This window comes from Narcine bancroftii, chromosome 8, assembly GCF_036971445.1.
Source record: "Narcine bancroftii isolate sNarBan1 chromosome 8, sNarBan1.hap1, whole genome shotgun sequence".
NCBI classification, from domain to species: Eukaryota; Metazoa; Chordata; class Chondrichthyes; order Torpediniformes; family Narcinidae; genus Narcine; species Narcine bancroftii.
Window position 1 is genome coordinate 77060577 of NC_091476.1, and position 26502 is coordinate 77087078.

The 26502-nt window shown below is 49.3% G+C and overlaps 1 protein-coding gene across 21 annotated transcripts in view; it reads left to right on the forward strand.

The window, feature by feature from the left end:
• The window catches only part of LOC138740935 (neurexin-2-like), an 838414-nt gene that overhangs the window by 202422 nt on the left and 609490 nt on the right, over nt 1-26502 (forward strand). For all 21 annotated transcript variants that reach the window (XM_069894295.1, XM_069894297.1, XM_069894296.1 and 18 more), the window contains one exon: nt 6752-7053. In XM_069894295.1, the coding sequence (XP_069750396.1) occupies nt 6752-7053 (302 nt within the window). The remainder of the gene's footprint in view (nt 1-6751; nt 7054-26502) is intronic.

The window sequence follows — 26502 nt, forward strand, 5'->3', positions numbered from 1 at the left end:
ACCCCACTTGGATTATCGTGTTCAGTTCTGGTCACCTCATTACAGAAAGGATGTGGACGCTGTGGAGAGGGGGCAGAGGAGATTCACTGGGATGTTGCCTGGATTGGGAAACAAGTCTCATGAGGCCAGGTCGGCAGAGCTGGGACTTTTCTCTCTGGAGCGAAGAAGGACGAGGGGAGACTTGACAGAGGTCGACAAGATTCTGAGAGGCGTAGATAGTGTGGGCGGCCAGCGCCTCTTTCCCAGGGCGGGATCAGCAAACACCAGAGGATGCCTGTACAAAGTGAAGGGAGGGAAGTATAAGGGAGATGAAAGGGGTAAGTTTTTTTTACACAGAGTGTTGTGCGGGCCTTGAATGCCTTGCCAGGGGATGGTGGTGGAGGCTGGAACATTGGGGGAATTTAAGATACTCTTAGACAAGCCCATGGATGGAAGGAAAATAGAGGGTTACAGGGTCAGGAGGGTTTAGAATTTTTTTTGTATAAGGAATATATGGGTCACCATCACATTGAGGGCCAAAAGGCCTGTACTGTGCTATAGAGTTCTGTGTTCTATATATAACCAACATTTTGGGCTGAGGTCTTCCTCAAGGAATGAGCAAAAAGCAAGAATTAAACACGAACGTCCACGGCCCCACGGTTGTAGTAACAACACAATGCTGGAGAAACTCAGCTGGTCATGCAGCGTCCTTTATCTTCTTTGGCTTGGCTTCGCAGACGAAGATTTATGGAGGGGGTAAAAAGTCCACATCAGCTGCAGACTCGTTTGTGGCTGACAAGTCCGATGCGGGACAGGCAGACACGATTGCAGCGGTTGCAGGGGAAAATTGGTTGGTTAGGGATGGGTGTTGGGTTTTTCCTCCTTTGCCTTTTGTCAGTGAGGTAGGCTCTGCGGTCTTCTTCAAAGGAGGTTGCTGCCCGCCAAACTGTGAGGCGCCAAGATGCACGGTTTGAGGCGATATCAGCCCACTGGCGGTGGTCAATGTGGCAGGCACCAAGAGATTTCTTTAGGCAGTCCTTGTACCTTTTCTTTGGTGCACCTCTGTCACGGTGGCCAGTGGAGAGCTCGCCATATAACACGATCTTGGGAAGGCGATGGTCCTCCATTCTGGAGACGTGACCCATCCAGCGCAGCTGGATCTTCAGCAGCGTGGACTTGATGCTGTCGACCTCTGCCATCTCGAGTACTTCGACGTTAGGGATGTAAGCGCTCCAATGGATGTTGAGGATGGAGCGGAGACAACGCTGGTGGAAGCGTTCTAGGAGCCGTAGGTGGTGCTGGTAGAGGACCCATGATTCGGAGCCGAACAGGAGTGTGGGTATGACAACGGCTCTGTATACGCTTATCTTTGTGAGGTTTTTCAGTTGGTTGTTTTTCCAGACTCTTTTGTGTAGTCTTCCAAAGGCGCTATTTGCCTTGGCGAGTCTGTTGTCTATCTCATTGTCGATCCTTGCATCTGATGAAATGGTGCAGCCGAGATAGGTAAACTGGTTGACCGTTTTGAGTTTTGTGTGCCCGATGGAGATGTGGGGGGGCTGGTAATCATGGTGGGGAGCTGGCTGATGGAGGACCTCAGTTTTCTTCAGGCTGACTTCCAGGCCAAACATTTTGGCAGTTTCCGCAAAGCAGGACGTCAAGCGCTGAAGAGCTGGCTCTGAATGGGCAACTAAAGCGGCATCATCTGCAAAGAGTAGTTCACGGACGAGTTTCTCTTGTGTCTTGGTGTGAGCTTGCAGGCGCCTCAGATTGAAGAGACTGCCATCCGTGCGGTACCGGATGTAAACAGCGTCTTCATTGTTGGGGTCTTTCATGGCTTGGTTCAGCATCATGCTGAAGAAGATTGAAAAGAGGGTTGGTGCCAGAACACAGCCTTGCTTCACGCCATTGTTAATGGAGAAGGGTTCAGAGAGCTCATTGCTGTATCTGACCCGACCTTGTTGGTTTTCGTGCAGTCCTTTATAGAGCCGAGATAAAGGTGCAGAACCAACGTTTTGGGCTTGAGCCCTTCATCAAGGGATGGAAACATATAGTAACATTAACATTGACTTCCAATTTCCGCTAGCCCCCACCCCTATCTATCCCCATGTCTCATTTCCCCACTCCTGTCTCTCTCTCTCACTTTCTCTTCCCTTTTCCTTCTGTCTCCTTTCACAGCGCCAAAATCCAAACCCCCCCTCCCCCCGAATCAATTCTCACCTTTCCTCTCTCCTGACCTTTTTATACCCAATTAACACCTATGGTCTGTTCGTCTGGATTCCTCCCCCTCCCAGTCTTCCCCCTTTGCCACACCTTATCCAGATGCCTGCCTGCTTTTCACTCACACCTTGAGGAAGAGCTCAGGCCCGAAATGTCAGGTCTGGCTGGTGGCATCACTGCCTGGTACGGAGGTGTCAACTCTCAGGACAAGAATAAACTCCAGAGGGTTGTGAACTCGGCCTGCGACATCATGGGCACAAGACTACACTCCTTCATGGACATCTACATAAGGTGGGGTCAAATCAAGACAGGTTTATTGTCATTCGATTGTACAAGTACAACCTGACAAAACAGCATTCTCCGGTCCTCTGTGCAAAACACCCAGACATAAAACATATACAGACACACAATACACAAGCAGGACAAGTCCTCATCTATACAAATAAATATTGTTTTGTGAATATGAGGGTCTTGGAAAGTGAGTGTGAGCAGTTCCTTTGGTCATTCAGCGTTCTCACTGCCCGTGGGAAGAAGCTGATCCTCAGCCTGGTGGTGCTGGCTTTGATCCTCCTGTATCTCTTCCCCGACGGGAGCAGCTGGAAGGCGCTGTGTGTGGGTGGAAGGGGTCCTCAACGATTTTGCATGCCCTCTTCAGACAACGATCCCAGGAGATCATGTCGATGGGGGGAGGGAGACTCCAGTGATCCTGTTTGCCGCTCTTGTGGTCCTGTGGATTCACCTCCGATCCATTTCATTTGCACAATGGAACTCCTGCATTGATTTTGCGGAGTATAAGAAATGCAAGAAAACTCTTTATCCAGTTTGGAAGGAAAAATGGAAGATCAGATGATTATTTAAATGCCAAGCGATTGCAGCGTGCTGCCGTGCAGAAAGACTTGGGAGTGTTTGTGAATGAATCGCAAAAGGTTGGTTTACAGATGTGGCAGGTTGTCGAGAAGGCAGATGGAACATTGGCCTTCGTCGCCAGAGGGACTGAATTTAGGAGCAGGGAGATTCTGGTGTAAATGAACAAGGTCCTGGTGAGGCCGCATTTGGAGAACTGCCTGCAGATGGTCTCCTTACTCGAGGAAGGATGGACAGGCTTTGGAGACGGTGCAGAGGGGGTTCACCAGGTTGATTCCAGAGATGAGGGGGTTGGCTAGTGAGGAGAGATTAAGTTGTCTGGGACTGGACTCACTGGAATTTAGAAGAATGAGAGGAGATCTTATAGAAATGTATAAAATTCTGAAAGCAGAGATAAGAAAGAGGTGGGTAAGTTGTTCCCATGGGTGGGGGAGACCAGATGAGGGGACATAGCCTCAAGATCCAGGGGTGTAGATTTAGGATGGAGATGAGGAGGAATTGCTTTTCCCAGAGGGTGGGAAATCTGTGGAATTCGCTGCGCATTGAAGCAGTGGAGACAACCTCAGTAAATAGATTTAAGATAAGGTTGGGTAGATTGTTACATCATCGGGGAATTAAGGGACATGGAGAAAAGGCAGGTTGGTGGAGATGAGCCTCTCATCAGATCAGCCATTGAACAGCGGAACAGGCTCGATGGGCCGGATGGTCGCCTCCTGCCCCTGTTTCTGATGATAGGGTGAGTGTCACCAGCACAAAGACTGAAGCAATGGTTGGAGTGATTAACGCCTGAATGGTCGATGTCAGAACAGAACATGCAGCCTAAAACCCCACTCTCCATCTCTGACACCATGACCTCAGACTTTACCACACGAATCCTCGTGTTTACTGAGATTGGCATGAGAATTTGAGTCTCTGTTTTCAACCGAGGGAAGGGTGCCTGAATCTTTAATCAGTCTTAATCACCTGGAGCACTAATGATTGTGTTAATCTGCGATCGTTCGTGAGAAGATCCTTGATTATCAAGAAAGTTAATATACACTTGTGGGATTGTGTCATTTAACAGCTATTAAAGCTGGAATTAATTTAAGCGTTGAGATGAGATTTGAGATTTCAGATCGGTCGTTTCTCTGCCTCAAGCACTTCTCCTGGGGAACGATCCTATCCTGGGGTGATGTTTTCAGCTTTCTTTCGATCATCTGAAGAGAATGTTTCGGGTGATGTTTGCCATTTGAGCCTGACAGAGAGGAGGGAGGGGTGTTTTAAATTTTTTTTTTCATTTACATTTTTTAAAAATCTCAAATTTAAACTTTAGACATCCAGCAGGGTAACAGGCCCTTCTAGCCCACGGGCCCTTGCGGCCCAATTACACCCAGATTGACCTAACCCCTGTATGTTTTGGAAGGTTGGAGGGAACCGGAGCCACTGGGGAGAACATACAAACTCCTTACAGACAGCGTGGGATTCGAAACCCAGTCGCTGGTGCTGTAACGACATTGTGCTAACCACCACACTGACCGTGTCACATCTGGTGGGGGGAGGGTGGGTTCAGAGGGAATGTGTTATGGGGGGATAGTGAGATGTATATGAGAGCAAACAAATTTGATGGTTTCCAAGAGCAGCAGGTCTGAACATAGACTGGGTAAATAGTGATGTTTAATCCCACGCGAAGGGAAATCACAATAATAATACAACACACACGTACACGTACACACACGTACACACGTACACGTACACACACATACACACACATACACGTACACACATGTACATGTACACGTACACACACATACACACACATACACGTACACACATGTACATGTACACACACATACACATGTACACGTACATGCACGTACACACGTACACGTACACACACATACACACACATACATGTACACACATATACACGTACACACACATACACACGTACAAACACATACACACACATACACGTACACACACGTACACGTACACACATGTACATGTACACACACATACACATACACACACGTACACATACACACACGTACACATACATCCACATGCACACACGTACATACGCATACACACATTCACATGCACACACGTACACACACATACACACATCCATATGCACACACGTACATGCACATACACACATCCACATGCACACACGTACACACACACATACACACATCCACATGCACACATGTACATGCACATACACACATCCACATGCACACACGTACACACACATATACACACATCCACATGCACACACATAGACACACATACACACATATACGCAAACACCCACACATGCACACACATGTACACATACATACACACACATGCACACATACATACACACCCACACATGTACACAAACACACACATGTATACATACATATACACACAAACACATATTTCACTTTCAGCTTCTCCAGTTGTGGTCTCTCCAGCTCCTTATAAACTGTAAACAAAGCCTCCCTATGTCCAAACTCCATCCTTTTTGTAGGGACTGTTTGATCTGCAGAGTTTCTCCAGCATTTGTGTAAACTCTGTCTGCAGGTTTACGGATGTGGTGACTGTGTATCGGTGCATTGTTTCTGCTTGTTACCCCACATCTACAAGACTGTAAGATATAGGAGCAGAACTAGGCCATTTGGCCCATCAAGTCCTCCCCACCATTTAATCATGAGCTGATCCATTTCCCCACTCAGCCCCTTCTCCCCACTCAGCCCCTTCTCCCCACTCAGCCCCTTCTCTCCATAACCTTTGATCCCCTGGCTAATCAAGAACCTGTCAATCTCTGCCTTAAATACACCCAACAACCCGGCCTCCACAACCGCCTGTGGCAGCAAATTCCAGAGGTTCACCACGCTCTGGCTGAAGAAATTCCTCTGCATTTCTGTTTTAAACAAGCGGCCTTCAATCCTGAAGTTGTGCCCTCTTGTTCTGGGCTCCTCGACCATGGGAAACCACTTTGCCACATCTACCCGTCCAGGCCTTTCAATGTTCAAAATGCTTCTATGAGGTCTCCCTCATTCATCTGAATTCTAAGGAATTCAGTCCAAGAGCCGTCAAACGTTCCTCATGTGCCAATCCCTTATTCCAGGAATCATCCTTGTGAGTCTTCTCTGCACCCTCTCCAATGCCAGCACATCCTTCCTTACATAAGGAGCCCAAAACTCTGCCCTGTACCCCAAGTGAGACCTCACCAGGGCCTGATAAAACCTCGATATCACATCCCTGCTCTTGTGTCCTCTCCCTCTAGATATGAACTCCAACACTGCATTCGCCTTCTTCACCCCCGACTCAATCTGGAGGTTAACCTGCATGTCCCTATGCATCTCTGAATTTTGGAACACGGTCGGCCTAGTGGTTAGCGCAACACAGTTAAAGCACTAGCGACCAGGGTTCGAATCCCGCGCTGTCTGTAAGAAGTTTGGACGTTCTCCCCGGGGCTCCAGTTTCCTCCCACCCTTCAAGACGTACCGGGGGTCATAGGTCATTTGTTTGTAATTGTGTGGCACGGACTCATGGGCCGGAAGGGTCAAAAATATCTAATTTTGATTTATCTACCTGTCCAAATAATAGTCTGCTATTTTACTCCTTCCTCCAAAGTGCATGACTGTTTACTTTCTCGGATCAACACCTCTCACTATCTCTGCTCCTCTCTTCTCCTTCCCGCCTCCCCTGCCCCCCACAGCCAAGGATGAATCGGTGGCCACCTTCAAAGGCACAGAGTTCTTCTGTTATGACCTCTCCCACAACCCCATCCAGAGCAGCAGCGATGAGATCACCCTCTCCTTCAAAACACTGCAGCGTAACGGCCTCATCCTGCACACCGGCAAGTCCGCCGACTACGTCAACCTTGCCCTGAAGAACGGCGCCGTGTCCTTGGTCATCAATCTGGGCTCTGGAGCGTTCGAGGCGCTGGTCGAACCGGTCAATGGCAAGTTTAACGACAACAACTGGCATGATGTGAGGGTCACCCGTAATCTCCGTCAGGTAATGACTCCAGTGTAACCCTACCTTCCTGGGACCCACCCCTCCCTCCCTCCACCTCTTTCTCTCTCCCTCCCTCCTTACTTTCTCTCTCTCACTCTCTCTCCCTCTCACTCTCTCTCTCTTTCTCTCTGCCTTTCTGTCTCCCTCTCTCTCACTCCCTCCTTCCTCTCTCTCACTCTCTCCCTCCCTCTTTCCTTTCTCTCTTTTACTTTCTCTCCCTCCCTCCCTCCTCTCATTCTCCCCCTCCCCTCTCTCCCTTCTCCTCACTCACTCTCCCCTCCCTTCTCTCTCTCCCTTCCTCCCTCCTCTCTCACTCTCTCTCACTCTCACCCCCTCATCCTCTATCTCTCCCCATCCTCTCTCTCTACCCTCTCTCTCTCCTTCCCTTCCTCCCTTCTCACACTCTCTCTCTCCCCCTCTCTCTCCTGATCCCCTCTCCCTCTCTCTCTCTCTTTCTCTCTCTCTCTCTCTCTCTCTCTCTCTCTCCCCCTCCTCTCCTTCCTCCTGACCCTCTTCACACCACCCCCCTCTCTCTCTTTTTATCTCTCTCCTTCCCTTCCCACCTCCTGGGCATGGAAAGCTGACCACCTCAGGGTGGTCCTGTCCAGCACAGATCGTTCATGTGAGCGTTCAGCGTCTCCAGAAAGAGCAGTGGGACAATCGCTCTCCTCCCAATTTGGAATCAGTCAGATGGTGAACGTCAAAAGTGAAGACCACCCAGGTTTAATCCAGGTTTAATCCGAGGGGAAGGGTGGGAGGTTATCAGCTGGTTGTCGAAGCCACAAACAGAAGAGTGAATTTGGCATATTGAGAGTTAAAACACTTTGGCAGAATGTCACCAAAATATTGACCTTTCCACCCCTTGATCCTGATCTGCCATTTGACGAACTCCTCCACATCCACACCAGAAACCCACCCACTCCCCAAACCCCTTTCCCTCTCTGTGTTCCACTCCTCCAGAAACTGGTCTCCTCTGCCTCTGTCATTGGGTCTATGAGCATGGGCTCACAGTTATCAGACCATCGATACGTGGGAGCTTCTGCAGATAAACAAAAAGGAACAGATCAGAACCTAGAACATTAAACACTCCAGGACAGTACAGGCCCTTCAGTCCTCGATGTTCTGCAAACCCATATATTCCTACAAAAAAACCTAACCCTCCTATCCTGTATCCCTCTATTTTCCTACCCTCCATGGGACTGTGTAAGAGACATGTAAATGCCCCACATCCTCCCTGTAATGAGGCGACCAGAACTGGGCACAAAACTCAAGTGAGGTCTCACCAGAGATTTGTAGAGTTGTAACATGACCTCTTGACTCCTGAACTCAATTCCCCAACTAATGAAGCTCAGCGTCCCATCGGCCTTCTTAAATATCCTATCAACCTGGGTGGAAACCTTGAGGGATGTATGGATTTGGACCCCAAGGTCCCTCTGTTCCTCCACCCTTTTAAGTAACTGACCATTAATGTACTCAGGCTTCTAGTTTGACTTTCACCTCACATTTATCCGGATTGAACTCGATCTGCAACTTTTTCGCCCAACTCTTCCTCCTGTTTTGTAACCCACGACAATCTTCAACTCTATCCACAAACCCTCCAACCATCATGTCACCTGCGAACGTCATCCTTCCGCCTCTTCGTCCGGGGCTCAGTGGTTCTTAGCCAGTGGGCCATGTGGGTCTTCAGAAATGTAAATTAGATAGAGGTGAATCTCTTACAGAAAACATTGCTCAGTCATTGCCACAAGTGGGACGCAGCATGTTGGGCCGGAGGCCAGGTGGGCCTCAGACCGAGAAAAGTTGAGATCCACTGGACTACGTCACATATAAAAGTCACAAAGAGCAGGGGTCACTATGGAACTCCAATGGCCAGAAAATTGCGAAAAAAATTAGCATGTGGTCATTCACACTGGCTGCCCATTTTCAAACTGCAAGTCTCTGAGTCCAACAGTCCCGGGTGGGGGCGGGGGGTTGGACATGCAGTTGACCGGATGACCGTCAGCGAATGTTTCTGGTACAATTTACACTGCGGGCTGCCTCCAAAACGTTGTAGGGGCTCCTGCAGGATCAGTCGCGGTGACTCCAAAATTCCTGCACGTTCCTTTCTCGACTGCTCATGTGGTAGGAAAATTCCTTGATTTTGCCATTACACGCCTGCCATCTGACAACCTTCACTGAAAAGCCCAAGTTGGCCAAAACCAGAAAAGCTCGACTGAGGTAGACGAGAAATTCTACTAATATTTTGAGTCTGGGTTTAAAGAGGGTGCAGTAAAGTTTCCTAGTTGTGGTAGAGAGGACAACAGACCCAGAATGAATTAGGAAAGAAGAAGTAGAAATTAAATCGAATGGGGCTGAAAGACAGGACAAGATCTGCTTTCCAAAGATTTGAATGGCGAAGGTGGGTAGGGGTTGGGGGGGTGGCGTGGTGATGATCAATGACTTCCAAGATTCCCTGCACTTTGTAAATATTCCCACAGGATGGAATTGTGTGAAATGAAACCTCTGTGTTTAAAATGGAAGGAAAGAGGAAATGGGGAACCATGGACCAGTGGATTGGAACCAATCATAGGAAGCTATTACAGAGGATGTAATAACTGGGAGAGAGGAATATATTGGAGGACACATTGACCATGAGTTATAGGAGCAGAGATAGGCCATTCAGCCCATCGAGTAATGAGCTGATCTATTCTCCCACTCAGCCCCATTGCCCAGCCATCTCCCCATAACCTTGATCCCCTAGCTAATCAAGAACCTGTCAGTCTCTGCCTTAAATACACCCAATGACCTGGCCTCCATAACCGCCCGTGGCAACAAATTCCACAGATTCACTACCCTCTGGTTGAAGAAATTCTTCCGTGTAAGCGGATGCCCTTCAGTCCTGAAGTTGTGCCCACTTGTCCTGGACTCTCCCATCGTGGGGAACAATCTTTTTACATCGACTCCATCCTCACCTTCCAACATTTGAAATGTTTCAATGAGATTCTCTCTCATTCTCCTAAATTCCAATGAGTTCAGGCCAAGACCTGTCAAACGCTCCTTTCATTCCCGGAATTGTCCTTGTGAACCTCCTCTGAACCCTCTTTCTCCCATCCTTTCTCAAACAAGGAGCCCAAAACTGCTCAAAATTTTCTCCACGTGTGGCCCCATCAAGGATTGATAAAGCCTCAACATCCCATCCCTGCTCTTAGATTCTCATCCTCTTGAAATGAACGCCATGATCTGTCATGGTCACAAGGATAGAAAATTCTGATCATATATTGCCCAGAGAGCAGAGGCCTATCAATGATCGGGTTTATAAAAGCACACAGCTCTTAGAAAATAAAAATAAGATGCTGGCAATGTGCATCTGGAATGCCCTATTATCCACAAGTCCTGCATTTGAGACAGCTGACACCTGGCAGCCCTCTGCTTGGAGAAGGAACAGGGCTGGACAGTAATTGTGTGTTATTTTGCTTGAAGGCTCTGGAAGGAAGAAAGATTAAAAGCAGTAAGGCAGAAACACATGAGATTTGATGAGCAAGATTACTGTCAATAGGCCTTTAAAACAAAGGGTTTATTGTAGTCGCTGGTCGGTAATTATGAGTTATTATTGTCAGAAGATCTACAGCGAACGTTTATTAAATTAAGTGGTTTGCTGAAGGTGATTATTATATTATTAAATGCATGGTATTAATTGCTCCAGAGTTACATCACTGCTGTATTAATTATGGAGCTTCTGGAAATATGAAGAGGTAATACAGCAAGAAAATTCGCAGGCAGAATAGACGTTGCTTATTTTGCGCCAATCTAAAAAGCGTTGGCATGGAGCATTGCGAACAGATCTGATTGATGATCATGCTAAAGGATAGGTGGGGTTGAGCTAGAGAGGGTGCAGAGGAGATTCACCTGGATGTGGCTTGGATTGGAGAAGAAGGGGTTCACCTGGATGTGGCTTGGTTTGGAGAAGAAAGGATTCACCTGGATATGGCTTGCATTGGAGAAGAGGGGATTCACCTGGATGAGGCTTGGATTGGAGAAGAGGAATTAACCTGGATGATGCTTGGATTGGAGAAGAGGGAATTCACCTGGATGTTGCATGGATTGGAGATGAGAGGATTCACCTGGATGTGGCTTAGATTGGAGGAGTGTCTCCTGGATGTTGCATGGATTAGAGAAGTGAAGATTCACCTGGATGTGGCTTGGATTGGAGAAGAGGGGATTCACCTGGATGTGGCTTGCATTGGAGAAGAGGAGATTCACCTGGATGTTGCATGGATTGGAGAAGAGGGGATTCACCTGGACGTGGCTTAGATTGGAGGAGAGTATCCTGGATGTGGCTTGGATTGGAGAAGAGGCGATTCACCTGGATGTAGCTTGGATTGGAGAAGAGGGGATTCACCTGGATGTTGCTTGGATTGAGGAAGAGGCGATTCACCCCTGGATGTGGCTTGGATTGCAGAAGAGGGGATTCACCTGGATGTTGCATGGATTGGAGAAGAGGGGATTCACCTGGATGTTGCTTGGATTGGGGAAGAGGCGATTCACCCCTGGATGCGGCTTGGATTGCAGAAGAGGGGATTCACCTGGATGTTGCATGGATTGGAGAAGAGGGGATTCACCTGGATGATGCTTGGATTGGAGGAGAGTCTCCTAGATGTGGCTTGGATTGGAGAAGAGAAGATTCACATGGATGTGGCTTGGATTGGAGAAGAGGGGAATCACCTGGATGTTGCTTGGATTGGAGAAGAGCGGATTCACCTGGATGTTGCATGGATTGGAGAAGAGCGGATTCACCTGGATGTGGCTTGGATTGCAGAAGAGGGGATTCACCTGGATGTTGCATGGATTGGAGAAGAGGGGATTCACCTGGATGTGGCTTAGATTGGAGGAGAGTCTCCTAGATGTGGCTTGAATTGGAGAAGAGAAGATTCACCTGGATGTGGCTTGGATTGGAGAAGAGGGGAATCACCTGGATGTTGCTTGGATTGGAGAAGAGGGGATTCACCTGGATGTGGCTTGGATTGGAGAAGAGGCGATTCACCTAGATGTGGCTTGGGTTGGAGAAGAGCGGATTCACCTGGATGTGGCTTGGATTGGAGAAGAGGGGATTCACCTGGATGTGGCTTGGATTGGAGGAGGGGAAGTTCATCTGGATGTTGCTTGGATTGGAGAAGAATCTCAAGTTTTTATGTGATGTCATGTATGGACTCTGGGAATAAACCTGGAATCTGAACCTTTTTGAACTTTGAGGAGATACTCTGCTGATGTCAGGGGTGCAATTGCTGCCAGCGTTCACCAGACTGCTGCTCCAGCATTTCAGGGTGCCCCTCCAGTGTGAGATAACCTCTTCACATAGAGAGTGGTGGGAGTGTGAATCAAGCTGAAGGGGTGAACGTGGGCTCAATTGTAACATTTAAGAGAAGTTTGGCCAGGTCCCTGGATGGGAGGGGTGTGGAGGGCTACAGACTGGGGGTGCAGGTCAATGGGACAAATCAGAAAAAGGCTCGCCACAGACAAGAAAGGCCCGTTTTCCGAGATTTAATGTTCGATAGTTCTGCCTTCTAATTCTTAACACCCGAACCACGGGGACAAGACTGGTGACATCCACCTCTTGATGTGAGCCTGCCAATTGGAGAGGCTGTGGCTAACTGGTGCGAGGTTCCTTCCAATGTCCAAATGCGCCTTTGCCTGCGATCTTGCACTCTTCAGTATTCCTGGCAGCTCACGTTCTTATCCCAAATGGGCTGAATAATTATATGTACTTAAAATGTGGTATTGAACCGGGAGGAAATTGGCCAAATCAATACTGCTCTTTAAAGCTGCAAATATTCCTGCAATTTGTTTCCAAGCAACACCACTTGTCAGTGACATGACAGCAATATAGGTTTAGCTCTGTGTTCAGCTTGCTGCTGGGTTTTCATTTAAAGGGAAGCACAGAGACACACCATGGCTGGCTTGCCTTTGTCTATCCCAATCGGTCCAGAGCACCAGACATTACAGCACAGAAAACAAGCTCTAACCTGTTTAATGTTTCCCCGTGACTCAACTCCTGAAGACCCAGCAAATTCTGATATCTTTCCTGTGGTTCGGTGTCCAAAATTGTGCACAATTCTCCAAATTTGGCCTCACGATGTCTTATACAATTTTACCATAACATCCCAACTCTTGCACCCAATACTTGGATTTATGAAGGCCAAGATGCCAAAAGCTCTCTCTACAACCCTGTCCACCTCTAACATAACAATTACAGCACGGAAACAGGCCATTAGGCCCTTCTAGTCCGCACCGAACCAAACACCCCTTTCTAGTCCCACCTCCCTGCACAATGCCCATAACCCTCCATCTTCTTCTCATCCATATACCTGTCCAACCTTTTCTTAAATAATACAATTGACTCCGCCGCCACTATTTCTCCCGGAAGATGATTCCACACAGCTACCACTCTCTGAGTAAAGAAGTTCCCCCTCATGTTACCTCTAAACCTCTGCCCCTTAATTCTTAACTCATGTCCTCTTGTTTTAATCTTTCCTCCTCTTAACGGAAATAGTCTATCCACATCCATTCTGTCTATCCCTTTCATAATCTTAAATACTTCTATCAAATCCCCTCTCAACCTTCTACGCTCCAAAGAATAAAGACCCAATCTGTCCATTCTCTCCCCATACTCCAGATGCTTAAACCCAGGCAACATTCTGGTAAACCTTCTCTGCACTCTCTCCACTCTGTTTATATCCTTCCTATAATTAGGCGACCAGAACTGCACACAGAACTCCAAATTAGGCCGCACCAACGTCTTATACAATCTCAACATCACCTCCCAACTCCTATATTCCATGCACCTCTGACGCCACTTTTAGGGAATTGTGTATCTGTACTTCCAGATCCCCCTGTCTGACCGCACTCCTCAGTGCCCGACCATTTACCATGTAAGTCCTTTCTTGGTTTGTCCTTCCAAAATGCAACACCTCACACTTGTCTGCATTAAACTCCATCAGCCATTTTTTTTGTCTTGAGCGTTGGCACCTGTGTGCCAGACAGTGATGCAACCTGTCAGAATGCTCTCCACCGTACACCTTTAGACGTTTGCAAAAGTCTTCGGTGATACACCACATCTCCTCAAACACCTCTAGCCGCTGGCGAGCCTTCTTTGTGAATGCATCGACACGGAGGCTCCAGGACAGATCCTCGGAGATGTTGACCCTCAGGAGTTTGAAGTTCTTGACCCTCTCCACTGTTGACCCTTCTATGACGACTGGGTACCTCGACTCCCTCCTGAAGTCCACAATCATCTCCTTTGTTTTTGCCTATGTTGAGCACAAGGTTGTGGTCGTTACACTGCCTGACGGGCTGATCCATCTCCCTCCTGTATGCTTCCTTGTCACCGTCTGTGATTCGCTGGCCCATTACCTTGTAACTCTGACCCCTAGATTATGTCTCGATTGTAAAATTTTCCCAACATGTACCCTGTGAAACCTTCTCAGGATCTTAAACGTTTGAATAAGGTTTTTTCTTATTCTTCTGTTCTCCAAAATCTTGACTCATTGCCGTACAAAGTTTTTGGGAAGGAAAGAATTTTCATTCGTTCCAACTTCTGGAATACTGTATTTTAAGGACCCAGGTCGTGCACATGTAAAATTATTTCAGATTTATGATCTTAACATTAAATCTGTAAGTGGAGAAAGCACCCCGACAAGAACTGGCTTCCTTCCTGGAGAGGGAATGCTCTCTGTGAATGATTTGTGCTGGGTAATTTAATATCTGCTCTGGAAAAATGGCGATCAAGATATTGCATTATTGTAGAAACTGTTAACTGTGACAATTGATTTTGTGACATTTTTCAGCCACGTGAATGATTGCAAGGGTTCGGAGAACCACTGGGAAAACCCCCACGGCAGTAAACTGGGGTCCAGCTCACCGACTCAACAGCAAGGGGGCTCACCGGTCACTCGTCCCAGATGAGGGGTTAATATTGGCCTGTGGCCTCACAGGATGCAGGGATGGGTGTGTGTGAGTGTATTTGGGTGTGTGTGAGTGTGTTGGTGTGTGTGAATGTGGGTGTGAGTGTATGTGTGTATCCATGTGTGACTGTAAGTATGTGAACGTGTGAGTGTGTGTGCGAGTGTGTGTACATATGTGTGTATGTGTCTGAGTGTGTGTGCATGTGTGAGTGTGCATGTGTGTGAGTATGAATGTGCATGTGAGTGTGCACACACATGTGTGTGAGTGAGCGTGTGTGTATGTGTATGTGTGTGTCTGTTACAGTGATGAGTGTATCAGTGTTATAGTAAGGTGTGGGGGTATCTGTGTTACAGTATGGGGTGTAGGGTGTAACACAGTGAGGAGTGTGGGGAACATCAGTGTAACAGTGTAGGATGTGTCAGTGTTAGAGTGAGAGGCCTGTGCTGTACCTGTGTTTCCGTGTGAGGTATGGGGATATCAGAGTCTTGCAGCATGGGATGTGTAGTACATCAGTGTAACACTGAGAAGTGTGGTGTGTGTCAGAGAGTCACAGCGGTTGGCACAGGTCTACTCAGGAATAATGGTGCCCAGTGTATGCGAGTAACCTTGGTATGCAGTTTCGGTGTGACAGAGAGAGGGTGGGTCTGGGGTGGATCAGAGGGAGGGTCCAGGGATGAATCAGGAGGGGTGTCCAAATTCTTCTTAATTGGCCCGCTTTCACCACCTCAGCTGGCAGATCATTCCACACCCCCACCACTCTCTGTGTGAAAAAGTTCCTCCTAAACTAGCACTACAGCACAGAAACAGGCCCCATTCGGCCCTTCTAGTCTGTGCTGAACCATTTTTTTCTGCCTAATCCCACTGACCTGAACCCAGTCTGTACCCCTCCCATCCATGGGCCTGTTCAAGTTATTTCTTCTTCAATGTTAAAATTGAGCTCACATTCACCACCTCAGCTCGTTCCACACCCCCTGTTGAATCTTTCCCTGTAACTCAGTTCCCAAAGTCCCAGAAATATCCCAGTAAATCTTCTCTGCCCTCTTTCATATGGATGAGAAGAAGATGGAGGGTCATGGGCATTGTGCAGGGAGGTGGGACTAGAGAGGGGTGTTTGGTTCGCTGTGGACTAGAAGGGCCTAATGGCCTGTTTCCGTGCTGTAAATTGTTATGTTATGTTATATGTTATTGACATCTTTCCTGCGGTAAGGTGACCAACACTGGAGGCCTCCATGAGGTCCTCACACTGTGCCCTCCCTGTGTTGCAAGGTTTGCTGAAGGAGTGTGCAACTGGACAGAGAGCAGGGAGGTTCATCCCTGTCTAACCCCAGCCCTGAGAGTGGGTGAGAAGGGGCCAGGGGCAGTGTGATGTAGTGGTGTGGAGGGGGCTTCACTCTACACTTGACTCTGGGAGTGCATGACAGAAGGCTGTTTTACTGAGAGGCCGAGCACAGGCTTCGTTGAGCACCTGGGCTCTGACCGTCACAATAGCCCAGAGGCCACCCATTTCAATTCCCCACCTCATTCCCTGGCCGACATGTCTGTCCATGGTCTCATGTGCTCTGATACATCTTTGGACCTTTCTTCTGACACACCGAGCCCCTGGGGGTCCTGCAAATTAGGGGAACAACACCTCGTTGTCCTTCCAACTGGATGGCAGTAACACCGACTTCCCTGGTTTCTGTTAGCCCCCCCACCTCTGCCTCCTCTACCCCAGCTCTACCTCTCTCTTCCCTTTTCCCTCTGCCTCTATTCACAGAACCAAAAGCAGCCCCCTCCCCCAATCAGTCCTCACCTTTCCTCGCTCCCATCCATATCCAATGAACATGGTTTGTCTGTTGGTCTGTACTCCCCACTCCCCTACCCACCTTGCCCCAGTCCAACTTGTACCTCAAGGCCCAAAATACCTGTGGACTCTAGAGATCGGCTGAGTCCCTCCAGTGTCTCTGCCCTCTACTTTATCTACTCCAGCCCCTGGGACGGTGCAAGGGGAGCTTGGTTGTGCCTCACCCTGGGCGATGGGGACAGTCCCATGGGTACAGAGGGTGAGGGAATCCACGTTTGGCACGCAGGCCTTAAGTGTTTTCAGAGAGAGGTAAATTCTGAGACACTGAAGCAGATCGGCTTCAGTGCCTGCAGTGAAGAAAATAATTGTTGTGTCAGTTTGTGGCTTTGCATGGTCTGTTTTTGAAGGACCTTGAAACGTTCCTCTGAAAAGGAAGGCGAGCTGCCAATATCAGGTTTCTGAAGGCTTTGAGATTGTTTTAGGGTGATGAGAATTGGTCTGTCACCTGTATTCTCAAACCTCTATCAATCACAGCCCCTTTCACTGTTCAGCACAGCCCTCTGAAGCCATTGTTATGAAGTTGTCCAATTTGGTTACCTTCTCTGAGGCCTTCCCCCGGATCTCCCTGCTTCCCTTGCAGCTAGCTACTTGCTCAGCACCTTGGCGATCTTGGCTACCGGCCTCTCCTAAATTTTCCATTTCCTTTTAAAATTTGGGACCTGCAGCGTGGTGAATACGAGCCAGGGCCACTCAATTACACCCCGTTGAACTACAGCGCCCTGGTACGTTTGGAAGGGTGGGAGCCCCCCAGGGGAAAACCCATGCAGGCAGACCACGCGGGATTCGAACCTAAGTCACTGGCACTGCTAACGGTGCAGCGCTGACCACTACACTAATTGCGCCGTCCGGTTCCCTCCAGATTCTTTTTTTTATTGTTGCGCAATGAAGCACATGAAATGGCCTTTAGTCAACCGTAAAGGCAACAAAGATTCACCATCACCAGAAATTGCCCGGCGCCCCCTTACAGGCAGAGAAACCTGGGACAATTGACAGTACCCAGCTAACATCTCAACACATCTCTGCCACGTGGAGGGATCTGGGGCACTTCACAGTCACAGGGAGAATGTGCAAACTCCACATAGTTAATGACAGAGGGTTGAATCAGGGTCTCCGGACCCCTGAGGTACCAGATCCAGATATTATTCTGACATGTCCCGCTGGGGTTAGTGGGGCGGCACGATAGGTGTGGTGGTTGGCACAACGCCGTTACGGCGCCAGCGACCCGGGCTTCGACTCCCGCACTGTCTGTGAGATGTTTGTCCGTTTTCCCGGGGTGCTCCGGATTCCACCCGCTCTTCGTAAACGTATCAGGTTTTTTAAAACAATGGAGACATACAGCACAGTAACAGGCCCTTATGGCCCGTGGCGCCCAATTACACCCCGTTTGACCTCTAATCCCCCCAGTACATTTCGAATGATGGGAGGAAATCAGAGGCCTCCCGGGGGCAAGACACACACAGACAGGGAGAACGTGCAAACTCCTTACAGACAGTGCGGGATTCGAACCCCGGTCAGAGTCACCGGAGCTGTAAAGGCGTTGCGCTCACCGCCAGGCCATTCACTGGGTGTAAATTGGGTTGAAAGGGCCCGTCACCGTGCTGTGCGTCTGCATTTCAAAATAGAATGGGCAGGTGCAGTGCGAAGATCGGGGAATGTTCCCATTTTATCTCAGATGACCTTCACCTTGAGGAGCAGGAGGAAGGAAGTGAACAGTCAGCGTCCAGCTGTGACAGTGTCAGATGCTCGATATCTCTGCCAGTGGATTTTGGAAGGGAGGTATCATGGCTGAGGTATCGTGTCATGAAGACAGATGGTTTCCGTTGGTACTGCCATAGATGCTGAGGTGATCCACTTTGAAGATCAATGCTTTTCTGCACAAAACCATTTTTGTTGCCCACAAGGTCATCAATCATTTTCAGATCTTATTTAAAATCAATACTGCAATCAGGGTTTGGTGCCTCGTCCTGGGATTCACCTCCGGCCAATTACTCAAGGTCTGGCTCCATTGCATCTCTTGTTGGTCAGCTTGGCTGAGGTCATAAGATACTGGAGCCATTCAACCCGTCGAGTCTGCCCCGCCATTTAGCCACGAGCTAATCCGTTTCCCCACTCGACCCCACTGCCCGGCCTTCTCCCCGTCACCTTTGTTGCCCTGGCTAATTGGGAACCTGTCAAGCTTTGCCTTAACCCTTTGGACTCCAGCCATTATTAACCTTTCCTAATACAGATACTCCCTGCCTTGCGATGGTCTGATTTAAGATTTTTTGAAGTTACGGCAGTTCAAATCTGTACTGTATTTCAAATGTTCAGTCTACCACAGCCCTCTACCAGTCCCCACACTGATCCCAATGCCCCTCTCTCTCCTCACAGCCCTGTGTAGGTCCCCACAGTGATCCCACTGCCCTGCTCTCTCCCACAGCCCTGCCTCCATCCCCATACTGATCCCACTGCCCTCCTCTCTCCCCAATAGCGCTATATCAGTCCCCACACTAATCCCACTGTCCCCATAGCCCTGTATCAGTCCCCACAGTGATCCCACTGGCCTGCTCTCTCCCCACAGCCCTGTATCAGTCCCTTCACTGATCCCACTGCCCCGCTCTGTCCCCACAGCCATGTATCAGTCCCCACACTGATCCCACTGCCCTGCTCTCCCCACAGCCCTGAATCAGTCCCCACACAGATCCCACTACTCCACTCTCTCCCCACAGCCCTGTATCGGTCCCCACATTGATCCCACTGCCCTTTTTGACACAATTTCTTTGGCATCTGATGGGAGAGCCAGAACGTAACCTCATCATATGTTGAGGACCACCTGTACATACTCTGGACTGGGCCCTGGGGTAAACTGCAGTACAAACACCAGTATGAACCATCTGGGTAAAACAGGGACATGGAGTCTAAAGGGTTAAATAGACCCAATGACCCGGCCTCCACAACCGCCCGTGGAACAAATTCCAGAGATTCACTGTCCTCTAGCTGAAGAAATTCCTCCACATCTCTGCTTTCAGCGGTCATGTGAGTTGAAGACCGGTCGTCCCACCTTCCTGTCCCCCAATGACTCTCTTTGTGACAGAGATGTTGGCTGTTCTAGAGACACAGACACTGTCCTTTCACACGTCCAAGAACAACTGTTCTCAACCTTTTCTGAGGCTGTGGCACCCCCTTAGGATTCTAATCAAAGTTTAGGGGAGACGTCAGTGTAGGTTTTTGCACTCAGAATGTTGAGGGGGCCTGGTACGTCTTGCCCATGGGATGGTGGTGTAAGCTGGAACTCTGAGGGCATTTAAGAGACTCTTGGACAGGCCCGTGGATGGGTTGCATGTTTTATGGGTCAGCACAACATCGAGGGCCGAAGGGCTTATGCTGTAGTGTTCTATATATCACAGTGGTGGTAATAGTGTATATGAAATCGAACAGAAGAGGTGTGGAGGGCTATGGGCCAAATGTGGGTCAGTGGGACCAGGTGGGAGAAGATGTTTGGGACTGACTAGTAGGGCCAAACTGGCCTGTTTCAGTGCTGTAAATGGTTGTATGGTCATAAGGCGTGGATGATGGGAAAGTAAGTGTGGAGACAGGCTCGGTTTAGTTTTCCCTTTGTAAAGTCGATCTTTGGTTACGTTTGGCCATCATTCACCCATTTGTGGTGTCTTCACTTGGCCACTGGAGCTGAGCTTGAGGTCCCCCCTCAGCCCTATTACCGGTGAGCCCCCTTGAGACTCGATGGGAGGCCAGTTACGTGGTGGGGAGGAAAGGCTCTCCCATGCCGTGTGGCCTGCATTTACTGGTGAAGAACCCTTGCAACGGCTTCACGGTGGCTCGAATGCGTTAACACCAATCTCCTGCCTGTCACTGGCATGGGGAATGATCCATTAACACTCTTCCTTCCACAGGTTTCCTGGGCCGCTGACCACTATTTAAATTGTTGAAGTCTTCAATGACCTTCCTCCCACAGGTGCCCCGTTACTGTCCACGGCTCCCAGTCAGACGTTGCTCCTTCCAGTCCGGTGATTGACCCTTTGATCATGGCCCACAAATCCTTGGGTTAGGCCATCGGTTTGTCTTTCCTGCAGCTCTCTCTTGGGTCTACTTTGGGCCCTTGTGGATTTTTGCATTCCCCCAGAGCCCTTCATCAAGAAATAAACCCCTCAGGTTAACCCTCAGAGCTGGGTTTATCCCCCCCAGTTCTCACAAGAGCAGAAGAAATTCAGAGCGGCTTGGATCTTTAAGCCATTCTGTGCCAGTTCTCCTCAATTTCACCCCCCTCCCCAATTTTTCTACCACCTCCTGAAAGAGGCGAGAAGTCTGTCGAAGGGGTTAAATGGATTATTAGGATCTACTGGTGGAGGGAGGGGGGTTGAGGTGGTGAGGATGGGTCTGCCTTTTAGATTGGCGATCTCCCCCCTCCAGTGCCCCCTGAGCCTGATCTCTCATCTCAGACCACAAAGCCCCAGAAGCGACCGTAAACCCTCCAGCGCCTCTGGCGGGGGGTGTATTCACAGGGATGGGAGTCCGTTCTGCCTGTCTGTTCTGTTTCTGTGAGGCCAAAATGGAGATTTACCAGAAGGTCAACCCGGTGGCCATATTCCCCACAGAGTGAGCCAGCGCCTCAACTCCTGCCTTTTCCCTCCTCAGCCCCTCTGTCCGTTGGATAACCGGGAATCTCCCCGTCAGGTTTAAAACGGGCTGCTGTATATGGGGCCAAGTCCCAGACTCGCTCCTCTAACCCACCCCCCACCCCACCACCCTCTGTCATCCCGAGAGTTTCTCTCTTGGTTGTCGCCAGCAACCCTCCCCCACCCTCCCACCCCCCACAATCAGATCCACAACTAATTCCCGGGGAATACAGAGTATCTCTTCGTGATGAATTCGGGCAAACCCCCGCTGGTCTCTCCAGGTCCAGTCTTGACAGTGTGCGTGGCAGAGACTGGCCCGCAGGACTATGTATTGGTGGAGACAGACCTCCCGCCCTCTGAATGCTTTACGTTGGCCAAGAGTATGAGCTGGGGCCTTGAGCCAGTGATAATGAAGCCTGTCATGTGATATTCTGGCCCCTTGTTCCGATAACAAGCCTCCCCTGTGCAGAATCTGGAGCCCAGTGCGGGCCAGATTCAACCGAAGGAAGGTTATTGCAATCAGAAGGTCACCCCGGCTGGTTGTGAGGGTGGTCCTCTATGAATAAGTTTGTTTTGAAATGTTCCTCTGGTGGGTTGAGGCCAGATTGGCTGCCGAGGGCCTGTTGCTTCATCAGCTCAGAATGGTTGTGCCCTCTGGTCCATTGTGACTGCCCGAGCTCTGTGTGAGAGCGATTGGCCTCCTCCGTCTCTCTCTCCTCGCATTCTGCCCCCTCCCCATTCCTCGCCCCCAACCCTAGGCCCCAACCCCATCGCTGTGGAGAAAGGAGCATTCCCTGGCCACCACCAATCCTGCCCGCTCTCCGCGTGACGTGGATTTCACCTTGTGCTGTTTGCGGGTTAATGCGGCAGTCAGGAGAAACTTGCACGGGCAGGTGGCTTCTAATGTCTGAAAATTGGTCAGAGGTTTGACGCTCCTTCTAGTTCATCTCTGTCGGCAAATTGGGGGGGAGGGGGGTTGTTGGAATCCAGGGCAGGGAGGACTTGTAAGTGGGCCATCAGCCAACAGTGTTGGTTGAGGAAGTGGTGTTGTGCCAGATTCGAAGCAGAGCTTGGTGACGGGCCGTACGGACGTTGATGCAGCACACACCCACCCACCCCCCACCCCACCACCACTCTCCCATCAAGCCCTTAACGTTCTGCCAATTCTGTGTGTAGCTACTAACCTGCTTTAAGAACTAACCTGATGTCATTCACAGAATGTAGTCATTTTTCTCTGTACTAACCGTGAACCTTGTTTTGAGCTGAGATAATACTACTAACCTTTTCAATTTGCCATCATTTCTTTTGAGTGAACGTCCTTATTGAGTTTCACAGTCTTGTCATTTTCTTTCTTCTCCCTCCCCTGCTCTCCCTTCCACTGTGAAGCATTCAGGCATTGGACACGCAATGGTAAACAAACTGCATTATCTGGTAGATATCATTCTTACTGTCTTATTGGTTAGGTTTGTGTGTTTTCCTGTCACATTTTACTCTGAATAATTGGCATCGAGTCTTAAAACAAAACGAGAAAGTCAGAATCGACAGGGTTGGTAAAGAATTTTTGGCTTCTTTTCAGACTTCACTCGTTTCCCTGCGTAATTTCATCTTTCTTTTGAGTTGGTCTCTCTCTCTCTCTCTCTCTCTCTCTCTCTCACACACACACACACACACACACACACACACACACACACACACACACACACACACACACCGACACAGACACCAACACACACGCCCCAACCTACACACCCAACACATACCGACACACACATGCGCACACACACACCCAACCTACAAATGCAAACACACCCCCAACACACACACACACGTGCGCACATCGACACACACCCAACCCACACACTGAAACACACACACGCACACACATACCCAACCCACACACTGACACACACATGTGCACACCCCCCCAACCCACACATGTGCAAACACACCAACACACACCCAACCAACACACACACGGACATACACACACACACACACACACACACACACACACACACACACACACCCAACCCACACACTGACACACACACACAAAACCAACCCACACAGACACACACACCCAACCCACATCTGAAACACACTCACACACACACCCAACCCACACACTGACACACACACACAAAACCAACCCACACACTGACACACACACGCGCGCGTGCACACACCCCGACACACATGCCCCAACCTACACACCCAACACACCGATACACACCCAACCCACACACGCACAAACACACCGACACACCCCCCCACACACACACACACCCAACCCACACACACACCCACCCAACATACACACCGACACACTCACACATACACACATATACACACACACCCAACCCACACACCGACACCCAATCCACACACTGACACACACACACCCACCCCATACACTGACACAGGCCCACACATCCAACCCACACACTGACACACACACATGCACATCGAATCCACACACACACTCCAACCCATACACTGACACACACACCCCAACCCACACACTCACACACACACACCCCAACCCACACACTCACACACACACACACACACACACACACACACACACACACACACACACACACACACTGACACACACACACACGGAGAGAACACCTTGAATAAATGGTGTGCATTGGCGTCACGCTGCCTTACTCCCACCTTACCCTGAATACCCAACTCATGAGGGGTTTGGAGGAGGCGGCAGAGATGGTTGCTTTGGCCCTCCACCCCTCCCCCTCTCCCAAGCCCCTCCTCTACCCAACACCTGGATCCTGCTGCAGCCCATTCTGCATGGCATGTTGGGGTAATCGTGGAATGTGACGTCTTGTCTGAGCAACTGGGTTTCCAACTGTCTGACATTGCTCATATTTCCCCTCTCTCTCTTTCTTGCTCTCGCTCTCGTTCACTTGAAGCCCTCTGCATTGTTCGAAGAGTTACGTGTCCATTTCTGAAGGGGAGAACATGCATGGTTGAACATTTAACAAAATGCGCTTCCCCCATCCTGCCCAGAAAGGGGGAGATTAGCTAAAGGGCTTTCCCCTTCCTTTAACCGGTACTGAAAATGATGGGCAACAAATCTTTCCAAAAGGTTTGCTTCCGAAAAAAAATGGGGGATTATAATAGACAGCATCAAACTGAACACAAAGATAATTTCGGATTTGCTGCATCACGTAGGAAGATAGAGAAACTTTTAATCGCGTCACGACGCTGACACGTTGCGTCAGTTCAACCGACCTAAAAATGTTTTGCCGCTGATTTTTGTTCGTACTCAGCACCTGATGCCTCTCATGTCAGTGTCCAACAATAGTCGGCCGGCACTGATGGATTCAAGTTGCCCTGATACCGCTTTTCCATGGTCACCGTGTCCTGGGGAAACCTTTCACCATGTTCGTCACTGATGGCGCCAGAAGGAGTCCGAGTGTGAATTTTCAATAACACGTCGCACTTCACGGTTTTGCCTGCTTGACGTAGACTTAAAATATGACAGTAAAATAACAACGATAGGTGATATCTAAATAACAGTACATGACAGGAAATTTTATGGAGATTTTCGTCACCAAAATCCATGAAATACATGCAAAGGTTTTCAGGAAGTAAAAATCTTCATTGCCAGTGCATCCTCTCAATAAAACACTAACATGCACTCCAATCTGACGTGGAACACCAAAGTCTGGAGACACTGTAAAAATACGCGGAAACCCTGGAGAGACCTGACCGGTCTCAGAGCGTCCGTATCGGGTAAAGATCTATCACCGACGTTTCGGGCCTGAGCCCATCCTTAAGGTGTGAGCAAAGAGCAGGCAGGTGCCCAAATTAAAAGGCTGGGGGAGAGGTTCAAACCTACAGACAAAAGGTGTTAATTGGATCTGATAAGAGGAGAGGGGAGAATTGATTTTGGCTCTGGGAAAGGAGACAGAGGGGAAAGGGGAGAGAGAGAGAGAGAGATAAGTCGAGAGCAGTGGTTTTCAAACTGCCCTCGAAACTCAGATTCCACCTTGTCATACCTGTGCCATTGGTGCTCTGTGATTAGTAAGGGATTGTTTAGGGTGGTCTGTGAGTGGGAAGGGAAGGTTGAGAACCACTACTCTAGACCCAACCGTTACTGAAATATTTTGCTTGAGAAAAATTGTGATTGGCCCATATACTTTGGAGCTCTGAAATGGTGCACATACCGAGTCCATGAGGGACAATTAAAACAGTGGGTTTCAAACCTTTTCTTACCACCCACCTAAAACAAGTTTTATGAGAGCTTGAACTTTTTCTCTTTGGAGTGAAGGAGGTGAGTTAATAGAAGTCTACAAGATTCTGAGAGGCAAAGACAGGGTGGACAGCCGGTTTATCAGCGTCTGTAGGAGACAAAGGTACAACGCTGCCGACGTTTCGGGCCTGAGCCCCTCCTCAAGGAATAAGCCGAATGAGCCAGAAGCAGGAAATCCCAGATGGTCTCAGAACACAGACGGTGCCGGCTGTGGGTAGGAAGCCAGACGGTCTCAGAACACAGAAGGTGCCGGCTGGGGAGAGGATCCCAGATGGTCTCATAACACAGACGGTGCCGGCTGGGGAGAGGATCCCAGACCCACAAAATTGGATCTGATAAGGGACGAGGTGAGAACTTATCATGTTTGTGCGAAATGAGATGGAAGGGAGAAGCAGAGCTGGGGGAAGGTGAGGGGGATGAAGTGAGGGAGGAGATTTAACAGAGAAGTTGATGTTGGGAGGGGGATCAGTCAGAAGGTGAGGGGCTTTTCTTCCAATTTGCTGGGGGTCTCAATCTGGCATCATGTGAGACCATGAACGGACATGTCGAGAAAGGAATTGGCCAGAGAATTTAAATGAGTGGCCCATGGGAGATCCACGCCATTGCAGTGGACAGATCCGAGGTGGTTGACGAAGTGATCTCCCAGTCTGCATTTTTCAGTTGAATGGAGGGGGTCACCTTACCTCTCTCCTGTCTCCCATCCATGTCCAGTTAACATCTTTTGTCTGTTGGTCTGGACTCCACCCCCTGCCCAATCTTCCTTCCCTGGCCCTGTT